We start from the raw sequence: 17707 nt of genomic DNA, 5'->3' as shown, positions 1-17707 counted from the left end.
CCATCTCATGAACAGGGACATTACGGTATTATGCACTGTTCAACTGTTCATCACAACTACCAGTTCCCTAGCAACCGGTCACCAAGGTCTCCTGCGTTTGGCGCAGCTGCATCTAGTTTAGCTGCTCCTCCTGATTAGTTTACATTTTCTTACTGGTAAGGCATTTTCTTGTCTGTTTAACGTGGGGAAAACATTATCAGAGTATTGCCATTATGGTGTGTGTAACTTAAAAAATATATATATAAAGTTGAGAACTAATCTGTCAAAGGTTCAGTTGCGTTGCGTGAAGTTAGCTAACTGGAAACGTTAGCTGTCAATATAGCATTATCATGTGGCGAAGTTGATTGAAAAGATGTTTGAATGGTGTCGATAACTAGTCTTGAAATACATAACACCGACTTTGTTTCCTATATAACCGAGTAAATGTGTCAAAGACACGTTAAATACTATATTATATCATGTTTTTTTGTTGTTGTTTTGTTTTGTTTTTTCAATTTATAAAAAGGAAAAAAAAATCAAACCGAGTTGGAGGATAGTTACCTTGTTTGAAATACTTTTTTTCTCTCTTTTCTTTTCTTGGTAGCACTGTGTACTGTGTTTGGTCTACTGTGATGAAATCAAATAATTTTGCACATATCATTGCATTGTATTATCTATGCAAAGCGTTTTCATAATTAACACATTATGTTGTACCAGGTACATCAACTCTTTTTTCTCTACGAGTTTTCATGCAGAGCATCAACACTTTTTCTTTTTTAAATGGATCAAGATTAGACATGAAGAATGTGTCCTAAAAGCTGTGTCTCATAATGCCTAATGGGAATTTTCCTTATATATGTTATATGTTGCACACAAGCAGGAATAAGAAGTAAACAAGCAGGATGGATGTCACAGAGGAAAATATGTGAGTGATGTTCACTGAACAAAGCCACACACAGAAAAAAGCTGGTTGGTTAAGTTTTGTAGTGGCAGCGTATAAAGATTTGTCTGTGTTTGTTGTGCATATCTGTCCATGGATGTAGAACACCAAAGGAGATGCTTGAGAAAATAGCTGAGCTGGATTACAGTCAAAACCAGCTGAAGGAGCTGAACGCTGAGATGAGGCGCTGGCTGGATGTTGCAGATGATGATATGGCGACGCTGCGCTCAGAGAACACAGCCCTCAGAAAACAAGTCAAAACGTAAGTCACACATTGTGGTCTTTATTCATTAGTAGAAAGGTTCCTGTATGGTCCAACTTTCAAACTTTCAAACTTTCAAGCCTTAACAAAGGCTATTTTAAACATTCATGAATTGGACTTTAGGGAGGGTTTTCCAAATATTTTGGTTTGAAAACCATAAGGAAAATTGGACATGTGACCAAATATTTAGGAGGAAGGCATCATTTCATCATTTCATTCATCATTTCGTCTGTGAAGGTAAGAACCACATGGGTGAAGTGAGACGTTTTTGTCAAAAACAACATTTTTCACTCTAGAAAGTGAATTCAGTGTAATGATGTAATCGATGTAGTGATCCTAAATATGAAAAGTGGCTCATCTTACCCCACTCTCCACTAAATCATTAGGTTTATAGCTTTTTATCTTTGCCTAATTGTAACCCCTTGATTATTCCTGCTGTCTTGTATTTTTGTGTGCAGCTTGGAAAAGACCATCAGTGACACAAAGCAGGTTGAAGCAGAACCCAGCAGGACACTCCTAATCTATGACCTTGATATGAAGAAATGCCGTGATGAAAAGATTCGGAAGTTGGTGGGTAAACAGGATTGTAACTGTTCTGCAGTTGGTGATGTTACTCAGCTGTTAAAGTTAGTTAAGTTCAAGAAATTACATAACATAAACTAACCTGTCAAACATGTGGCATGTTATTATATACAGTACATTGGCACAATACCCAGCTCTGTTCCTAGTTGTTCATCCGTGCCTCACCAGACTCAAAGCTGCCAGTACCTTGAGCAAACACTTAAATGATTTTTATCATTTTTCAGTAACCATCACCTTGTCCTTGGTGAAAGATTTGATGGAAAAAAGGCAATTTCTCCAGAAGATTTTGTAGTTGAGAACTCTCGCAGATTGCAAATTTGTTGATACAGTAACGCTATGCAGGCTACATTACAACTATCTTGTGGAGGTTTGGCAAAGTAGGGAATTTATGTTATTGTTTCCTCCACAGCTTGATATTTTATATGCAATTTAAGACTAGTTGTGAGACTGATTAACATTTGCATTTATCTAACTGCCCTGGTTTGTCAGAAGGGGACGTTATATAATGGATTTCATCTGAATCACAGCTCAGCTCTGCCACCACAGTGCTCACAGAGAGTACAAGATCTAAATGAAACATCACATACACACATCTCTCTGGTAGACAAACAAGTAAACATAGGCTGATGGTTTGTGCAACAAATGGCCCCTGGACAGATGAGTCTTCATATTATTTTGTTTTTGTGCAGGAGGAGGAATCCACCATAATGAAGGAGCAAAATAAGAAACTAACTGCAGAGGTATAGTCTATGTTACTTTTCACACAGTATTTTTAACCCATTATCAGTCAGTATACTACATTTAAAAGTAGTATAGAAATTTTAAAACACTTTCCACATTTAATTTATTTTTCAGCTCAAGGACATCCAGCAAGAGAGAGAACAGGACAAATTCAGCTTGAGCAAGTTCAAGGTTACTCTTCATGTCCTGGAGGTAACACCATTGATTCAACTTGGAGACATTCGGTTGCATTTCTCTCTCCATGTATTCCTCTGTTAGTCATTTTACATAGTCAACCGGCTCCTAATGTCTCGTGTTGCTTTAGTCTGGCATGGAGGAGGCTCAGTTAGGACTGCTGCATAGGGATGAAGTCATTCATCAGGTAGGAACAGAGACATTAGCATAAGACAGAGACTGAGCAAAAGACTTTCCAACACATCTAGATCCTTTTCTTTTGAAGTCACCATGAGTTTATGAAAAGTTTTTTTTTAATGTGTCATTATTTTATCATTACTTTTTAAAATGCAAATGTGTTTTATGATAGAAAAACCTGCAGCTCAAGCACTCAGAGGAAACAGTTGAAGAGTGTTCTGTGATCATCAAGGTAAAGTTGTTCTCATCCAATGCTATTCATTTAAGAAATTTAAAGACAAGTCAAACAACATGTTTTTGTTTATAGTTTATCATATAATTCCATCTTGCAAGCTGTTATTTGAAACATGGCGTTGTCTCTTAAAAGCTTTGAAATGTTGTCAGATTTATGTGCAGTGCAGGAGAACACCTCCATCACTAGTTATTGATCGCTGTCAGATGTTTTGTTTTCTCTGCTCCAGGATCTCAGGCTGACAAATCAGGAGCTGAGGGAACAGTTGGAGAACAGACAAGATGAAGACCTACTGTAACCCTGACACACAAAATCCTCTTGCTTTAAATGAATATAATGATGCACAGTGAGTCATCTCACACTGGACTGTGTCTGCTTTTGGTTTCCAGCTCTTTGATGGAAAAAAAGGGAGGAACGCTCAGTCCCCCCCTGTCACTTGCAGATGAAATTAAGCTGCTGGCTCCTTCAGATGAAGAGAAAACCAGCGTGTCTGACTGGAAACATCAAAGCAATGTATGAATTTTCTCTCTTATTCTCTTAGAAAATGTAAAACCAAGACATTTATGACCTTTTGATTGTTATTTTAATTCCACAAGTGACCACTAGAGTGTGCTACCACGAGGACCACACAGGGAAGCTTTATTACTGATATAGAAATAAGGATGAATGATGTCTGGCACTGTGTCTACAGGAGGACACTGAAGAGGAGGAGGAGGAGGAGGAGGAGGAAGAGGAGGAGGAGGAGGAGGAGGAGGAGGAGCTGCTGCTTAAACCACGAAGTCTCACAGTAGAGCATCAGAACAAACACACAAGGTATTTTAGTTTATGATGAATGAAAGGGGGGATATGTGGGGACTTTTCTCTGTTAAAAAGGGGCAGTATTCCTGTATCATATTTACGCACTTTTCTTCTTTCTTCACTTGTCACTGTCCCTCTGGCGTCTCTCTTGTCTAAGGTGTGAAGGCGTCTTGGAGACAGCCGTCCAGAGAGCAGGATTATATGTGATGTGCATCTTCATTGTCCTTATTTTTCTCTTTATGGCGGGAAACATTGCAGGGTTCTGCTCTTCCCTTTCCATCAGCAACTTGTGGACCCATGTACATCAATTGTTACAGCCGTACTGCAGAGTGCACTACGGTGCCCTACCCCCTATTTGACCCCTTATGAACTAAAGTCTATTCTTCTGTTTCTGCTTAAACCTCTAAAAAAAAGAAAAAAAAAACTAGATTCGGTTTCTTAATAAAACATCCAAAGTAGCTTTTGACAGAATACATTCTGATGGATGATTGGAGAAACAGCATAAATAAAATGTAATGCTGAATACAGTTTAGCTGCTTTGGTTTCAGAGTTGTGTTGTTGTTTACACTACCACATGGTCATGGCTTACTGTGACACTGTAACAGTCATCTACCATTATTAGTAATGCCTGTGCTTTTCCTACAATAGTCAACATGTCTGGTTTTTCTTTCTAAGCATCGACACTTTTTCAATGAAATATTCAAATTGATATTGGTGAAACTCAAACTTAGCAAAATTAGGAAATGTTTTACTTCAAACTTTATACCACAAGTAAAAATCTGACTTGCTTGCCTATCAAATGCAGATGAAGGGTTTTGTATAAAAATTCTGAATCGGAAAACGATGATGATATAGCCTATGCAAATAGATCGACAAACTAATTTCCGTAAAAGCAACATAAACCATGACAAATCTTAGGAGAAGCTCAAGTCCAAAGCTGTGAAAAGGTCCAGTATTAATGACTTTGAAACACTGAACAGATTTTATTTTCGGGTACACGCGGTTAACCCCTTAGATTCATCTACATTTCTCCGCTGTGTTACATACATCATGTATGTATCAGTCTGTGTCCATACTGTAGCCCACCTCTTCCATGGCTGCCCATGCTGCCAGCCTCGTCTCCAGTCGCCCCACCCAGCTGAAGGCGGCGCGCCCTGGTGGTCTTGTCTGTGACTCCAGGAAAACACCCCCCTCCCAGACGGAGAGATTCATCAACTGGGGATCAGATTGGGGGGCAGGAGGGATGTGTGGACGGTCTGAGCCGAGGGCTAGTGTTGTCTAGGTGCTGACTGATGTTCGTTATTTTTCATCTGTGGGTGCTGAGGCTTGTGGACGTGGATGCTGCGTTGGTTGGCGCTGAGTGAATGAGTGACTAACTGACACACTGGTACTGAGATGCTGATGACAGGCCGAGCTTTTTTTACGTACGGTCCTGCTGTGTGGTGGATGGAGACCAGAGCCCGGACAGCTGAAAGGCATTAAATCAGGAAACTAGAGCAACAGGCTGGGTTGCTCCAGTCTGTAAATAAAGGGAGAGAACCGGCGAAGCGAAGAAGGCAGAGCGACAGCGGCGACATGTTCTGAGTGGAGAGCCGGCGAGTGGCTGCGGCTGGCGGCATGAAGGCGCCGAGGAGACCGAGGCAGACGCGGCTCCTCCCGCGTTTCTGCGTATGTGGAGTCGGTCTGCTCGCAGCCGCCTGGATCTTTCACCTCAATGATGTTACAGGTGCGTCTCTGAAGAAAAAATACATAAACTCACTATTTTATTGCTATTAAACCCATTACTTACATGTTGTTTATAACTATGCACATCATCAAAACAATACCTAAATTATGCAGGCTATTGCGATAGTGGAGGATTGTAACCCCAAATGAACACTTTTGCTATAAGCATATATTGTTATGTAAATTTCATAAACCTACTGATATACAATAGAATAACAATTTTATCATCAGCAAATCTATTAATATTTCATTTCCTTTTTTAAGGCTCCCATGGACCCACTGTGGATCATGACATCTTGTCCAAGAGAGAGTTCATCCAGCAAAAAGAATACAACAACCAGAATGACACTGTTTCTACATCTGGTGAGACATACCATGTGATTTTATTATGTGTGTATGAAACAGGGGAGAGATTGTTTATTCTGTTTTATCCACATAAAATATATAAATAATCACTTATTCAGCCTTTTGGGTTTGGCTGAGGATCCCTGTAACCATATACAGCCATAGCGCCAACATGGACTAAAGTTTGGGTTTGTTTGTTTATAGCATAATAATTCTGTAGTCCATAATGGTCATTGTGAATGGAGTGAATGTAGTATGAATGAATAATGGTTTCTGTACACGCTTTGGGTATCGGGTAACGTTAGAAAAGCGCTATATAAATGTAAACCATTACTGTGATGAAGTTGGTAACACCCTAATTTGTGTGCGCGTGTGTTGGCAGTGTTAGTGTGCGGTCCCATCTCCATTAAAGTGTTTAATCCAAGTCTATCTCCCCAGTACATCGATCAGCCTCTCCCTTCCACCTCATCCCTCATTTGTTCCAACTGCATATCTAGATCCTTAAACACAGTTGGGTCTTTGAGGGACCCAGTTGCTAGGAAACTGAATGCTGAATCCGTGGTTGGATGCTGTGTGCATCTGTTCAAAGTGTCCTGTCGTAGTGACCTGCTGATTAGTAGCCTCTCATCAGCAGCTCTGTCATCGCATGTGTGGGCTTGGATCTGTTGGGCCGTTTGAAAGAGCAAAACAGTGGCTGCATCTTGAAGTCTGATACTGAGATGAAGAGAATCTCTAGCCAATTACAGCGAATATGTCGAGCTCCATATATCGAGCTGAAAAAGGCTTTCTGCCCCAGGGGAAACACAAGGCTTCCAACATTGCTGTTGATGATGAAAATATGCTGTTTGATCAGTGACTGGTGGTTGTCACGATATCACATTATATCACACTCTACATCACTACATGTGATGTGTGTTAGCTGCACAGCTAACGTTGCAACTGTTTACTGCACAATGTTGCCTGTGTGCAGGATCTTATCTAGTCTCGTCACATTGGCTTCACTCTGTTGTTTGTGACCTTAATCTTCATTGCAGTCTGGCTCACAACCAAATCAGAAAAATCAGTGTGGAGACAATAAAGGTGTGTGTGTGAAGGGGGTTGTTTTTGTTTTTGTTTTTGTTTTTTATGGTGCAGTGAGTTGTGCCATTTATCTTAGCTAATGTACAGTGGGAGAGAGAGGACAGTGCATGCGATGTAAAAGATGTGGGAAAAAATGTCAATAGTATTACCAGAGTGTAGATGGCATGGGGGATGATGTTCGGTCACAAGAGGAGCACTTTACAAGAAAATTGGCGAAAAACTCGATTACAGTGCAACAGCACCGGCTTAGTCACACAACTATGACACACACGAACACAAGTGAATGATGGTTTATGGTTCGGCTGTAAATAACATATTTGTTGATTATTTTTCTCTATTGATAAAATAGAAAAGACAATAAAAATAGTAATATATTGTTTTGTTTGACCAACACCCCAAAGCCTTCAGTTTAAAGTCTCATCATATCTTCTGACAAATGGCAAGCTTACTTATACATTCTGCACTTTTCAAAGCAGAAGTTACAAAGGGCATAAAACATGAGGAAGGGAGACAAAAGAGAATTAATAAAGCAATGCCATGTGCTTTTAGATGATTTTTTAAGATATGCAGTGGTGTAGTTGACACAAATGCAGAAATCCATGAAGTGTTTCCTTGTTTTAGTTTCATTATGAATTAGATTAAACTTAAACAAACTGATTAATTGGTTTATAATTTCAAGATTTTGTCAAAATAAATCCTAAGAGTAACATGGATCCAGTTTTGGGAGACAGGAGGAAATCTCACAAATAAAGCACAGTGTGAGTTTAGGCAGAGCACCAATGTTTCATTTGTTTCATTCATGCTTCATAATAGCAGTGGTGTGACTCATTAACAGCCATTCATATTCATGCAGCTGTGTAAGGGTCACCTCCTCCTGCACTCAAGTGTCTCTTGCTCAGTTGAGAGGTTTGTTTATGATTAATCAATTATCTGTTAACCAAGAAACGGACTAATCCTGCTGTTGAATTATTAATTCTGAATTATTTAGAATTCCCTCTTTTCATTTATCACCAAGTCGTCCTCTGTCCATCTCTTCTCCAGCTATCAATGAGTTCCCTGAAGATATCTTTACTCTGGAGCAAAGGAGACACGGAGCTGTGCTCCTTCATGTTCTCTGTGTGAGTATCAGTACATTTTGTTGCATTAAAGCTCAAAGATTAATCAGTTGGTCAATGGAGTGTCTACTGTGTTTTACAGGCTATCTACATGTTTCATGCACTGGCCATCGTGTGTGATGTTTACTTTGTGCCATCACTGGAAAAAGTATCAGAGGTATGAGTGAAAGATACAGTACACACCCCGCCAAGATGCCACGCATTTCTGATCTGGATTTCCATCCAGCAGCTTGACACTGTTTATGCCATATAGTGAACTGCGCATTTGTTAGGTATTCATTTCAGTTGTGGATTAAGTCACATTTAGCATTGTATGATATTGACTCATATTAAAGGAATAGTTCAACATTTTGGCAAATTGGCCCATTGCCATATTCCCTATAGTTTTAGGAGTAGGTTTTGTTACCTTTATTTTTTTACCTTTAAAGCAGAGCCACAAGCTGCTCAGAGATACGCTATAGAGGCTCATGGGATTTCTTGGTTTTTCAACTCATCAAATACACAATCTAAAAACTAACGATACGTTACAAGACAGAGTTGTTTTCTAGGCAAATTCATGCAAAACCGCTGATGCGCATTTCCGTTGGGGGCAGTTTTTCAGCAAGCAGTCGCTGCATTTGCCTCTGAAACAACTCCGTCTCGTAACGTTCCATTATTATCTCATAGCGTGGTGAATGTGCAAGTCACAACTTGTCCATGAGAGCGTTTTGGAGTTGTTGGATGTTGTTGGAAAACCAAGAAATCCCATTAGCCTTTGTAGTGTAGCTCTGAGCAGCTCGCGGCTCTGCTCCGCCATTCTAAAAATAGCTTGCAGCGACAATTAAAGGTAACGAACCTACTCCTAAAACTATAGGGATTATGGCAATGGGCCAATTTGCCAAAATGTTGAACTATCCCTTTTAACTGTACAGTGTGTTTATTTTCAATATCAAAAACCATGTGTTTCCAGCTCTGCTCTTTAATCTGTCTCTGTCCCCCAGAATCTTCAGCTCAGTCAGGATGTTGCTGGGGCAACCTTTATGGCAGCTGGGAGCTCCGCCCCCGAGCTCTTCACCTCTTTGATTGGTCAGTAATGCTTGTCTAGTCAATTACTCACTCTTAATGTGTTAGCCCAGTGATTGTTCCATCACAACTCCCACAATTACCTGCAATCATATACGTTGTCCCCTGATGAGGACTAACAGAAGTCAAGTGTACATACTGTAGGCAGAGGCACTGATTAGACCTGAACATAGACAACAAGGATGGTTTATTGATTTCTTGATGGTTTGTCAGGGCACAGATAAATGACTTAATGGCCCAGATACTCCAGCAAGCATTCGTTTTTGCTTGTACAAAGCGGTTTTCAGTAAATGTGGAGTGAGTAGTCTCAGTAGAAAAGAACAGTCAAGTCAAGTCAGCGAGATAAAAGATGTTGTTTTTTGAAAGACGCCCTTGTTGTTGACAGTGTTGTTCAAAGTATTTCAAAACTGTCCTAGAAATGAAATCCTTGCACACGTTTGGTAAATCTGAGAAACTGAATCTTAGAGATTTATCCCAGATACAATCAAAACCTCACCAAGTGACACATTTCCAGTTCCCTTTGATCCAGAATGTAAGATGCATTTTATTAAAATGGTTATGTGACAACATAACATAACACACAAACAAATGTCTTTCTGTGATTTATAATATGAAAAAAGAGTATTTCCTCATATATTGTCACTAAAATAATATATTAGTATTGGGGTGACTGGGATGGGATAAAACCCATCTGTCCAGACAATGTGATTATAAACCAAAAATGCAATTTCTCTTCTATTATGTCTTCACTTTGTTCACCTAGCTTGTGTCGGAGCGAGATTCAGTCCATCAGCTATTGTACACTGACATATTTTTTATGATTTATTGCTCTTTTAGGGGTGTTTATCACTAAGGGAGATGTGGGTGTGGGAACTATTGTGGGATCAGCTGTCTTTAACATCCTGGTCATCATCGGCATCTGTGGCATCTTCTCCGGACAGGTACATACACTGTGTTCAAACCAGGAACTAAAAGGAGAACTGACCTCACCTTTTCCATATCACTCAATAGAAACTAACCAGTTACCAATGTAGAAATAGATTTGTGAGGGATTATTTTTCTACAAAACAAAAGCAGTCACATTTTTTTGGCCCATAAGGTGGTTCATCAAACTAATATAAATGCACCCTGTGTGTTCATTGTCTCCAGCCCATCACCCTGAGCTGGTGGCCCCTCTTTCGTGACGCTGTTTTCTACATCTTATCCATACTGGTTCTTATCCTGGTGAGAAATCCTCCAGTCAAACTATAAAACTATACATCTAGTGAGACGAGCAAACTTATTTTCATTCTTGTGCTGTGGTGTCTAGGTTCTTAATCAGTCTATCTCTAAACCAGTAAAGATATACAGGTATGATTAGACATAAAAATTTAATTATATTTTGATTTTATTTGCAGGTCATCTATGATGAAAAAGTCCTGTGGTAAGACTGTAATAAAATGTTATGACTTGGTGGCTTCTGCAGTCTGAATATCAGATTAGATCAGATAGCTGACTGTCATTAAGGTGAATGTGGTGTTTACGAATTGGTGTCTGTGATCATGTCTCAGGTGGGAGACCATCATCCTGATCTCTATGTATGGAATTTACATAATCATCATGAAGTGAGTGTGTTTCTCTTCCCTTCACAGTTGCCTCATATAAGTATCAACCTACCAAACCCACTAAAGCTACATTATCTTTGTGTGTGTGTGTGTGTGTTTGTGTAGGTTCAACAGATCTCTGTGCAGCCTGGTAGAGAGACACTGCAGTAGGGCGGGTCAGCCGTGTCTGGGCAGTCTGCGACGGACGACCGCCGTTGGAAACGCTGCAGACTGTGACAACGACATGGTGCCGCTGAAGCCAGGTGCAGGAGCTCGTGTGTGTACGTGCGCGTGTGTGCATCATCATTCATCAGAAAGTACTTTCAGTTCTCTAAGCTGCGTTCAAAGGACCTAGTGACACGGTTTAAGCTGCCAGTCAAACCCATTTCTGTTCCTCTGTGGATCCCCAACAGGCTGACACAGAACTAGATCACTTTGATGGACGAGTTTTCATCTCCATCTTATGTCTCTATATCACCCTGTCCTTTCTGTCTTCCTCCTTCTATCTCAAACTTTGTCTTCTACCACCTGTATTTTATCAAACTATCCTCTCTTTTCTCCTTGTATGTCCTGGTAATATTCACCCATCTCCCCAGACTCGAGCGTGGTGGCCGGTCAGGACTCAGGGGTGGTGATGGTGGATGAACTGCTGCACCTACACCCCCACCAGCTCTCCTTCTCAGAGGCAAGCCTCCGCCTTCTCATCACCCCGCATTTCCCCCCCTACACCCGCCTGCGCATGGCAGGACGCATGATCATCAATGAGGTACACTGCAAGCGCTCGCACCCTTCACATAACGCAGAGTCTGCCCGGTTTGTTCGGCTAGAACTGGTGGGTATTTAAACGTGCATGTGCAGTGATTTAATCCTTAACATGTCACACACTTTGTTTACTTGGTGCATCAAAGCAGCACCATTACACCTGGAGTTAGATTTAGTAATTATTTTTAAAATGTTGTAATTTGGTAAACAGAAAAAAATATCACTGCACTCAAATCAACCCTCCCTCTTTTATATTTATTTTAATGTGAACCAGTTTACACTAATTTAGAATCAGTGACTGGAGGTGGCTGGTGTGTCACATCAGGGGTATTCTTAGCAAAAACAAAATTTTATTTTAGTCCTCCCATCATATGTGACAGATGAGAAAACCTGTAGCTTTAGCTCTAAAAGTGTCACCCTCCCACGCTGGTTGACCCATCAGAGTCCTTATCTGATTCTGAACAACACTAAGCAGATCAGACAGTTTATTTGCTAATGTCATAAAATTCAATGTGTTATCATTTATATTCATTCAGTCACAATAGGCTGCCTAGCTTACGATTCAGTGCCACAGCAATCCCTGTCCTTGTGTCTCTCTGCATAAAAAAAGCCCTCCAATGAGTTTCACACAGGGATGTTTACAGATTTTAAATTTGGTTTAGGGTCGGTATTCAGCATCGGCAGATATCAGACACTGAAATCCTGAAAGAGAGAAAAAGTAAATAGACTGAAAGCTGGGCAGATAATGTAGCATATCAAGATGCATCCTGTTATCTGCTGTCGGACGGACACTGGATAATAAAACCTACAAAGAAACAACAAAGACACATACGCACTGCTGCCTAATGCATAACATTATTTCAGACACAAAAGCAGAGAAGAACTCAATCTCCAAATCTGCTTCCTCACTCCCTCGGCTCTCCTGCATGTGTGCTTGCCATTTCCAGTGCCAAATTAAAGTGTGACTGCCAATGCTGCCCCCGCTCTGTGTCATTCCCCCTTGATCAACGCTTCCAAATCCCCTCCAGTGAATGCAAGGACATGCCTGGCTGCATAATCACTCCTCCTGCCAGTTCCCACATTGTTAGCCCACAGTCAGATGAAGTCTCCTCCATAATAAGCTTGCAGCAGCGTTTCTCACGTCACTTTGTTTTCCTCTGTTTACGTTTTTTCTCCTTTACCTTTTTTTGCTCCGACCCACAGAGGCAGAGGCTGATCCGGGCTCGGGTCGGCCCGGAGGACGGGGGAGCCGCAGGGGAGGAGGGTCCAGGTGCTGGCGGGGCGTGGGGGAGGGAGAACGGGACGGTGGCTGACGGAGACAGGCAGATGCTGGAGGGAGAGAGGGAGAGGGGTAAAGAGATAGTGGGGGAGACGGGTGGGGGAGCACAACCTAAAGAAGAAGAGGAAGAGGAGGAGGAGCAGGACGAAGGAGAGGACAACTCTCCGTTCAAACCCTTCACCCTGCCAGGTGAATATAACAAGTGAATATAACGGATAACGAGAGCAGACACTCACCCGTCTTCATTTCATGAGCTCAGTCAGTCTCTGAGGTGGTCTCTGATCATTATCTGTAACTTTTCAAAAACAGCTATCTGACATTCACAAACACTTCAGGCTCCGGTTGGCTGTCGGTGCTTCAGTGAGAAATGAGCTGAGGTTTCTATCACCACGAAGTGCAACACTCTGAGTGTCTCCCAAGAGATAACATCTAAAAAAAATTTTTTTTAAAAAGCACCATTGTCCCTGTATTTTTAGCACTATCACACCCCTGGCTGGGGGAGAGTGTTACCCCAGCACATCTTTTGATTCAGTAGTTCCACTAAACCTGGAACAAAGGCAACAAAACTACAAATGTAAAGCTATTTTTGCACATTCCTGTTACCGCTGCATCTGAGGAACCATGGAGGAAAGACAAATTAGGCCACAGAGAGGTGCTGAAGTGATGCTATGAATGACTCTGCTGTGATGGGGACATTTTAGGTACCAGGAGCTAAATTAGTCGAATTAGTCAAAATGCAGATCAAGATCTTGAGTCTCCTACTAGGCTACTGGGAAAAATCCCTGAGGTTGAAAAGTGCCATTGGATAGAAAAGTACACTAGACAAACAAATTGATACAAGAATTTTTGTTTTGTTTTGATCCCGCAGTGGGGAAACCCTCAGCATTGCAGCAACACCAAAGTGCAAAAATATTAATAAGTACTACAAAACACTATAGTGATTATATTTATAATGTAGACAGTAAAAATACATTTTGTTATGGCTGCTTTAACAAAACAAACTACTACCTACATGTGCTTTCAACTGTCAAATACCTGCTGCATCTACACTGTAACTCACTCCTCTTTGAACATGTAGCAACAAGTAGTTGGTCTGTAACTCACACTAACGTTCGACAGATAAATCAAACTCGGGAAGGAACCATGACAGATCGACTCCTGCTTCATCCACTGTTAATGTTTTTCAGAATAATAGATTCATAGTTAATGGAGCTAATTAGAAACGGATGAGAGTTTGTCTCAGTCATATCCAGGCTGCGCTATGTGAATAATTTATTAGTTTAGATGAATCTGTAATGATCCCCGTGGGGAAACTTGCATGTGTGTGTGTGTGTCTGTGTGTGTTCGTGTGTGTCTTTTCATCAGAGGGCTGGTGTATGCGTCTGAAGTGGCTGCTCTCCTGGCCCCTGAGCTTCCTGCTTCACTGCTCCATCCCCGACTGCAGCCTGCCGCGGTGGGAGCAGTGGTACCTGCTCACCTTCCTGTCCTCCACGCTCTGGATAGCCCTCTTCTCCTACCTCATGGTCTGGATGGTACGAAACGCATGGTCACAGGGGCAACACACACACACACACACACACACACACACACACACACACACACACACACACACATACGTATATATGTATAACCCACCTCTTTCCTTCTGTCCAGGTGACCATCATCAGCTACACACTTGGAATCCCAGATGTTATCATGGGCATCACGTTTCTGGCAGCTGGCACCAGTGTCCCTGACTGTATGGCTAGTCTCATCGTCGCCCGACAAGGTGTGTGTGTGTGTGTGTGTGTGTGTGTGTGTGTGTGTGTGTGTGTGTGTGTGTGTGTGTGTGTGTGTGTGTGTGTGTGTGTGTGTGTGTGTGTGTGTGTGTCTCCTGCCTCGACATGCATTTACAGTCCTGATTAAAATCACTTACTGGCTTTGGTTGTTTGCTCATTTTGGTTTGCTACTAATCCAAATCAGAATATTATTGACCACATAGTCACTGATGATCCTGGGTATACTTGTGTGGTGGGAAATTTACTGTGATTGGTATTCTCCTTGTAATAAGTGGTAACATAGTCTTTGAAGTAGTTGTAGTAAAATCTTGTAGCAATCCTATTAACTCCATTAGAGGGGACATTTGTGTACTGACTACAATAAACCTGGGGGCAGAGGAAGGACACTAGGATGACCCACGTACAATCTTGTTTACTAACTGATCTACGTTGTAAATTCCTATAGGTACAACAACAATTGCGGTAGCCGTTCGTTGAGTAACACATCTGTTGACTTGGTTCATTGTCTGGGAAATCTAGAAGTGCTTGTAGTAATGAAGTAACCAGAGTCATAAAGTGGGGTATAAGAAGGGACTGCAATCTCTGTTCTTGGGGCACTACCCTGAACTGCTACCTGCCATGTAGTTCTGTGTTCTGTCCCCTTCTCCCCTTCTCTATGGAGAATGGAGAATAAACATGCTACCTCTCCAGTCTTGTTCTTTGACTCTCCACCGGCAGAACCAACATTTCCACGACACTTGTTTAACAAAACAATCTCCAGTCATCAGCAGGCTGAAAATCACAAGACATGTCTGTTCTGATGATGCAAGTAATATAATGGATTTATGTGTGCAAAAGACACTGCATCTGAACACCCCCCATGCACGCTTACACACTTCAACTGAGGTGGCCAATATCACCCAACTTTTGCCTTACTGTACGTTCACACCAAAAGCTTCCAAAGAGGCTAAATATCTTTAGCCGCTTCTGTTGCTCTTCACGTGACTTAACATCAAAGTTCGATCATGCTGGTCATTTAAAGGAGCCGGAGGACACCTCTATTCTGACTGGTTGCCGTCGAACCGTGGCATAGCTAATTACCATCAAGTTAACCGAGACTCAACTTCTCGTCTGGTGATGCTTTTGGAAGCACGGCTGACGGCAGTTGACGCTCAGGTCGCCGGGGCGGGCTCTCATTGAAAATGAATGACTTCTGGCATTTTTGAAGCTTTGGACGCTTTTGGTGTGAACGCACAGTTAGATAGGCAGGGCATGTAATTTGATCCGTCTGGGTTCATGAGCTTATTTGGATGTGAACATTTTCAAAACCTAACACTGTTTGACTGGATATCTAATAAACATACTACGTATATCCACTTTGTGTTTGTGTGTCTGTCAAATGTTGCAGGGATGGGTGACATGGCTGTGTCCAACTCCATTGGCAGTAATATCTTTGATGTGCTGCTGGGCCTGGGCTTCCCCTGGGCGCTGAGGACTCTCATAGTCAGCTATGGATCAGTGGTAATGCCAGCCGTTCTCTTTACCTAATGTCTTACACTATAATAACATAAGCTGATGTTTTGTTTAGACACCCGATGAACTGTGTACTAGTGCTGAGACCGTTTATTCATCTGCTGTTTCCTGGAGTTGATAGAGACCAAAGTAACTACAGCAGAGTGAATATTGGACACAGACTACTCCAAATGACTAATAGCTTTGCTGTGTAATTTTAAAAAGTATTGCAGTTTTAGTTTTTCTGTTCAACTTTTTAGAAATGCTAAATCTTAATACTGCTCAGAAGAACTGAGGCTGAATCTTTATGTATTAGAGAAGCATATGTGGCTAGAATAATTTAAATAACTGCATTCATATTAGTGTAAAACAACACCTGGAATAAGCTCAGTAAACATGTTGCGATGGAGCTGACGATGATGTTTTGTTCTGTGTTTTTAGGTGACAATCAACAGCAAAGGTCTGGTGTACTCAGTGATTCTGCTGTTGGCTTCAGTCATACTAACTGTGAGTTGAATGGATCTGTCTAATCATGATTACACAAAGTCCAAGTCCAAGCCAACATCAGCTGCCTTTTTTTTTGTTTCTTCATTGTACACAAAGATTATATATTCAGAGCAACTGGATGAAGTTCAACTTGAACAGAGCCTGTGTTTCTTCCGGTCTGTCCCTCCTCAGGTCCTGTGTGTCCATCTGAACCGCTGGAGGCTGGACCGCAGGCTGGGATTCAGCCTCCTGCTGCTCTACGCCATCTTCCTCCTCTGCTCCGTCGGCTTTGAGAGACTCTAAAGGACACACACACACACACACACACACACATACACACATTTACAGACACACACCTGTATGGTCAAACACTCAGACTCAAAGAAGTGGTTGGACTCGTTTTCCCCCTTCACTGCTGCCATTGTAAACCATATACGTATGGGCAGATGAATTTTCATTTTGTGTCACGGTGGCTGTTACATGTTTGAGCAGTGTTACCGCCACACCTGCTGCCTGAAAGCAACATTGTTTACCTTTGATAACTGAGTATTTTACATAGTTTTGTACCACGCACTTCCAGCCCAGATTTTATGAAATAAACCCAAACTGATGATGCACTGTCTCACAACAAATTTATAAAGTATTGAGTTTTTATTCTGAAACCAAGGAATCCCAAAGTGTGTTAGTTTACCTGTTATCACTTTATGACTGCCACAAGTAACCTCAACGACCAGATGATTATACACGTATGTTTATACAGTCGCTTCTCAGTCTGTGCAGTTACGTTTATGTAGAGTTTACCGTCAGGTTTTCATCACGCTTTTGTGTCTGTAGCTGTAAATGGCATCGCATGGCTGATCATCACGCTCTGGACAATTGCACTAAGCCACTGTCGTCATGACCTTGTTCATAACGCGGCCTCCTCCTCACCCCACACAGCACTCCCACTCTCTCTTCCTCAACCCCTCTTTCCTATCAGCTTCTCAGCACAGACGTTGTGTGTCTGTGCTGGAACAAAAGTGACTGTATGCTACGAAGTGTTTTTGAATGTCTGTGTTTGGAGACAGTCCTTGAGTGTATGTTTGTTGAGTGCAATAAAACACTTAGTTCTGTGAG

The 17707-nt window shown here is 41.6% G+C and overlaps 2 protein-coding genes across 5 annotated transcripts; both read left to right on the top strand.

Annotated features, from left to right (window-relative positions):
• The first annotated feature begins 44 nt into the window (after window positions 1–44).
• On the top strand, window positions 45–3621 carry LOC146979686 (uncharacterized). The gene is made up of 10 exons (XM_085788718.1): window positions 45–155; window positions 857–904; window positions 1023–1181; window positions 1640–1751; window positions 2453–2503; window positions 2619–2696; window positions 2809–2865; window positions 3028–3087; window positions 3317–3381; window positions 3477–3621. Exons 2-10 carry the CDS (start codon window positions 882–884, stop codon window positions 3604–3606), a joined length of 735 nt encoding a protein of 244 aa, XP_085644844.1. The 5' UTR covers window positions 45–155; window positions 857–881; the 3' UTR covers window positions 3607–3621.
• Window positions 3622–5081: 1460 nt separating this feature from the next.
• Window positions 5082–17707, top strand: slc24a6a (solute carrier family 24 member 6a). Of its 4 annotated transcripts, none has more exons than XM_085789675.1 (17): window positions 5082–5611; window positions 5875–5973; window positions 8077–8153; window positions 8233–8307; window positions 9131–9215; window positions 10050–10153; window positions 10362–10436; window positions 10610–10635; window positions 10763–10816; window positions 10922–11058; window positions 11392–11480; window positions 12761–13025; window positions 14202–14368; window positions 14490–14604; window positions 16002–16114; window positions 16547–16612; window positions 16784–17707. In XM_085789675.1, the coding sequence occupies exons 1-17, from the start codon at window positions 5503–5505 to the stop codon at window positions 16892–16894; spliced, it is 1767 nt and encodes a 588-aa protein (XP_085645801.1). In that variant the 5' UTR covers window positions 5082–5502; the 3' UTR covers window positions 16895–17707. The 4 variants fall into 4 exon arrangements, with proteins under 4 accessions (XP_085645801.1, XP_085645799.1, XP_085645798.1 ...); XM_085789673.1 differs by having other exon boundaries at window positions 11392–11561; XM_085789672.1 differs by having other exon boundaries at window positions 10922–11076; window positions 11392–11561.

Source organism: Trachurus japonicus, chromosome 10 (assembly GCF_045865225.1).
Source record: "Trachurus japonicus isolate A0001 chromosome 10, Traja_1.0".
Taxonomy (NCBI): domain Eukaryota; kingdom Metazoa; phylum Chordata; class Actinopteri; order Carangiformes; family Carangidae; genus Trachurus; species Trachurus japonicus.
Note: the sequence above shows the minus strand (reverse complement) of the source record. Positions and strands in the feature narration are given on the sequence as shown.

Bases quoted from the DNA above. Each gene is read 5' to 3' on its own strand.
- LOC146979686 (XM_085788718.1), top strand. From the start codon at position 882: ATGGATGTCACAGAGGAAAATAT. The intron at 905-1,022 runs GTGAGTGATGTT...CCATGGATGTAG, and splicing joins GATGTCACAGAGGAAAATAT to AACACCAAAGGAGATGCTTG. The intron at 2,697-2,808 runs GTAACACCATTG...GTGTTGCTTTAG, and splicing joins TTACTCTTCATGTCCTGGAG to TCTGGCATGGAGGAGGCTCA.
- slc24a6a (XM_085789672.1), top strand. From the start codon at position 5,503: ATGAAGGCGCCGAGGAGACCGAGGCAGACGCGGCTCCTCCCGCGTTTC. The intron at 10,154-10,361 runs GTACATACACTG...CATTGTCTCCAG, and splicing joins GTGGCATCTTCTCCGGACAG to CCCATCACCCTGAGCTGGTG. The intron at 11,562-12,760 runs GTACACTGCAAG...TCCGACCCACAG, and splicing joins GACGCATGATCATCAATGAG to AGGCAGAGGCTGATCCGGGC.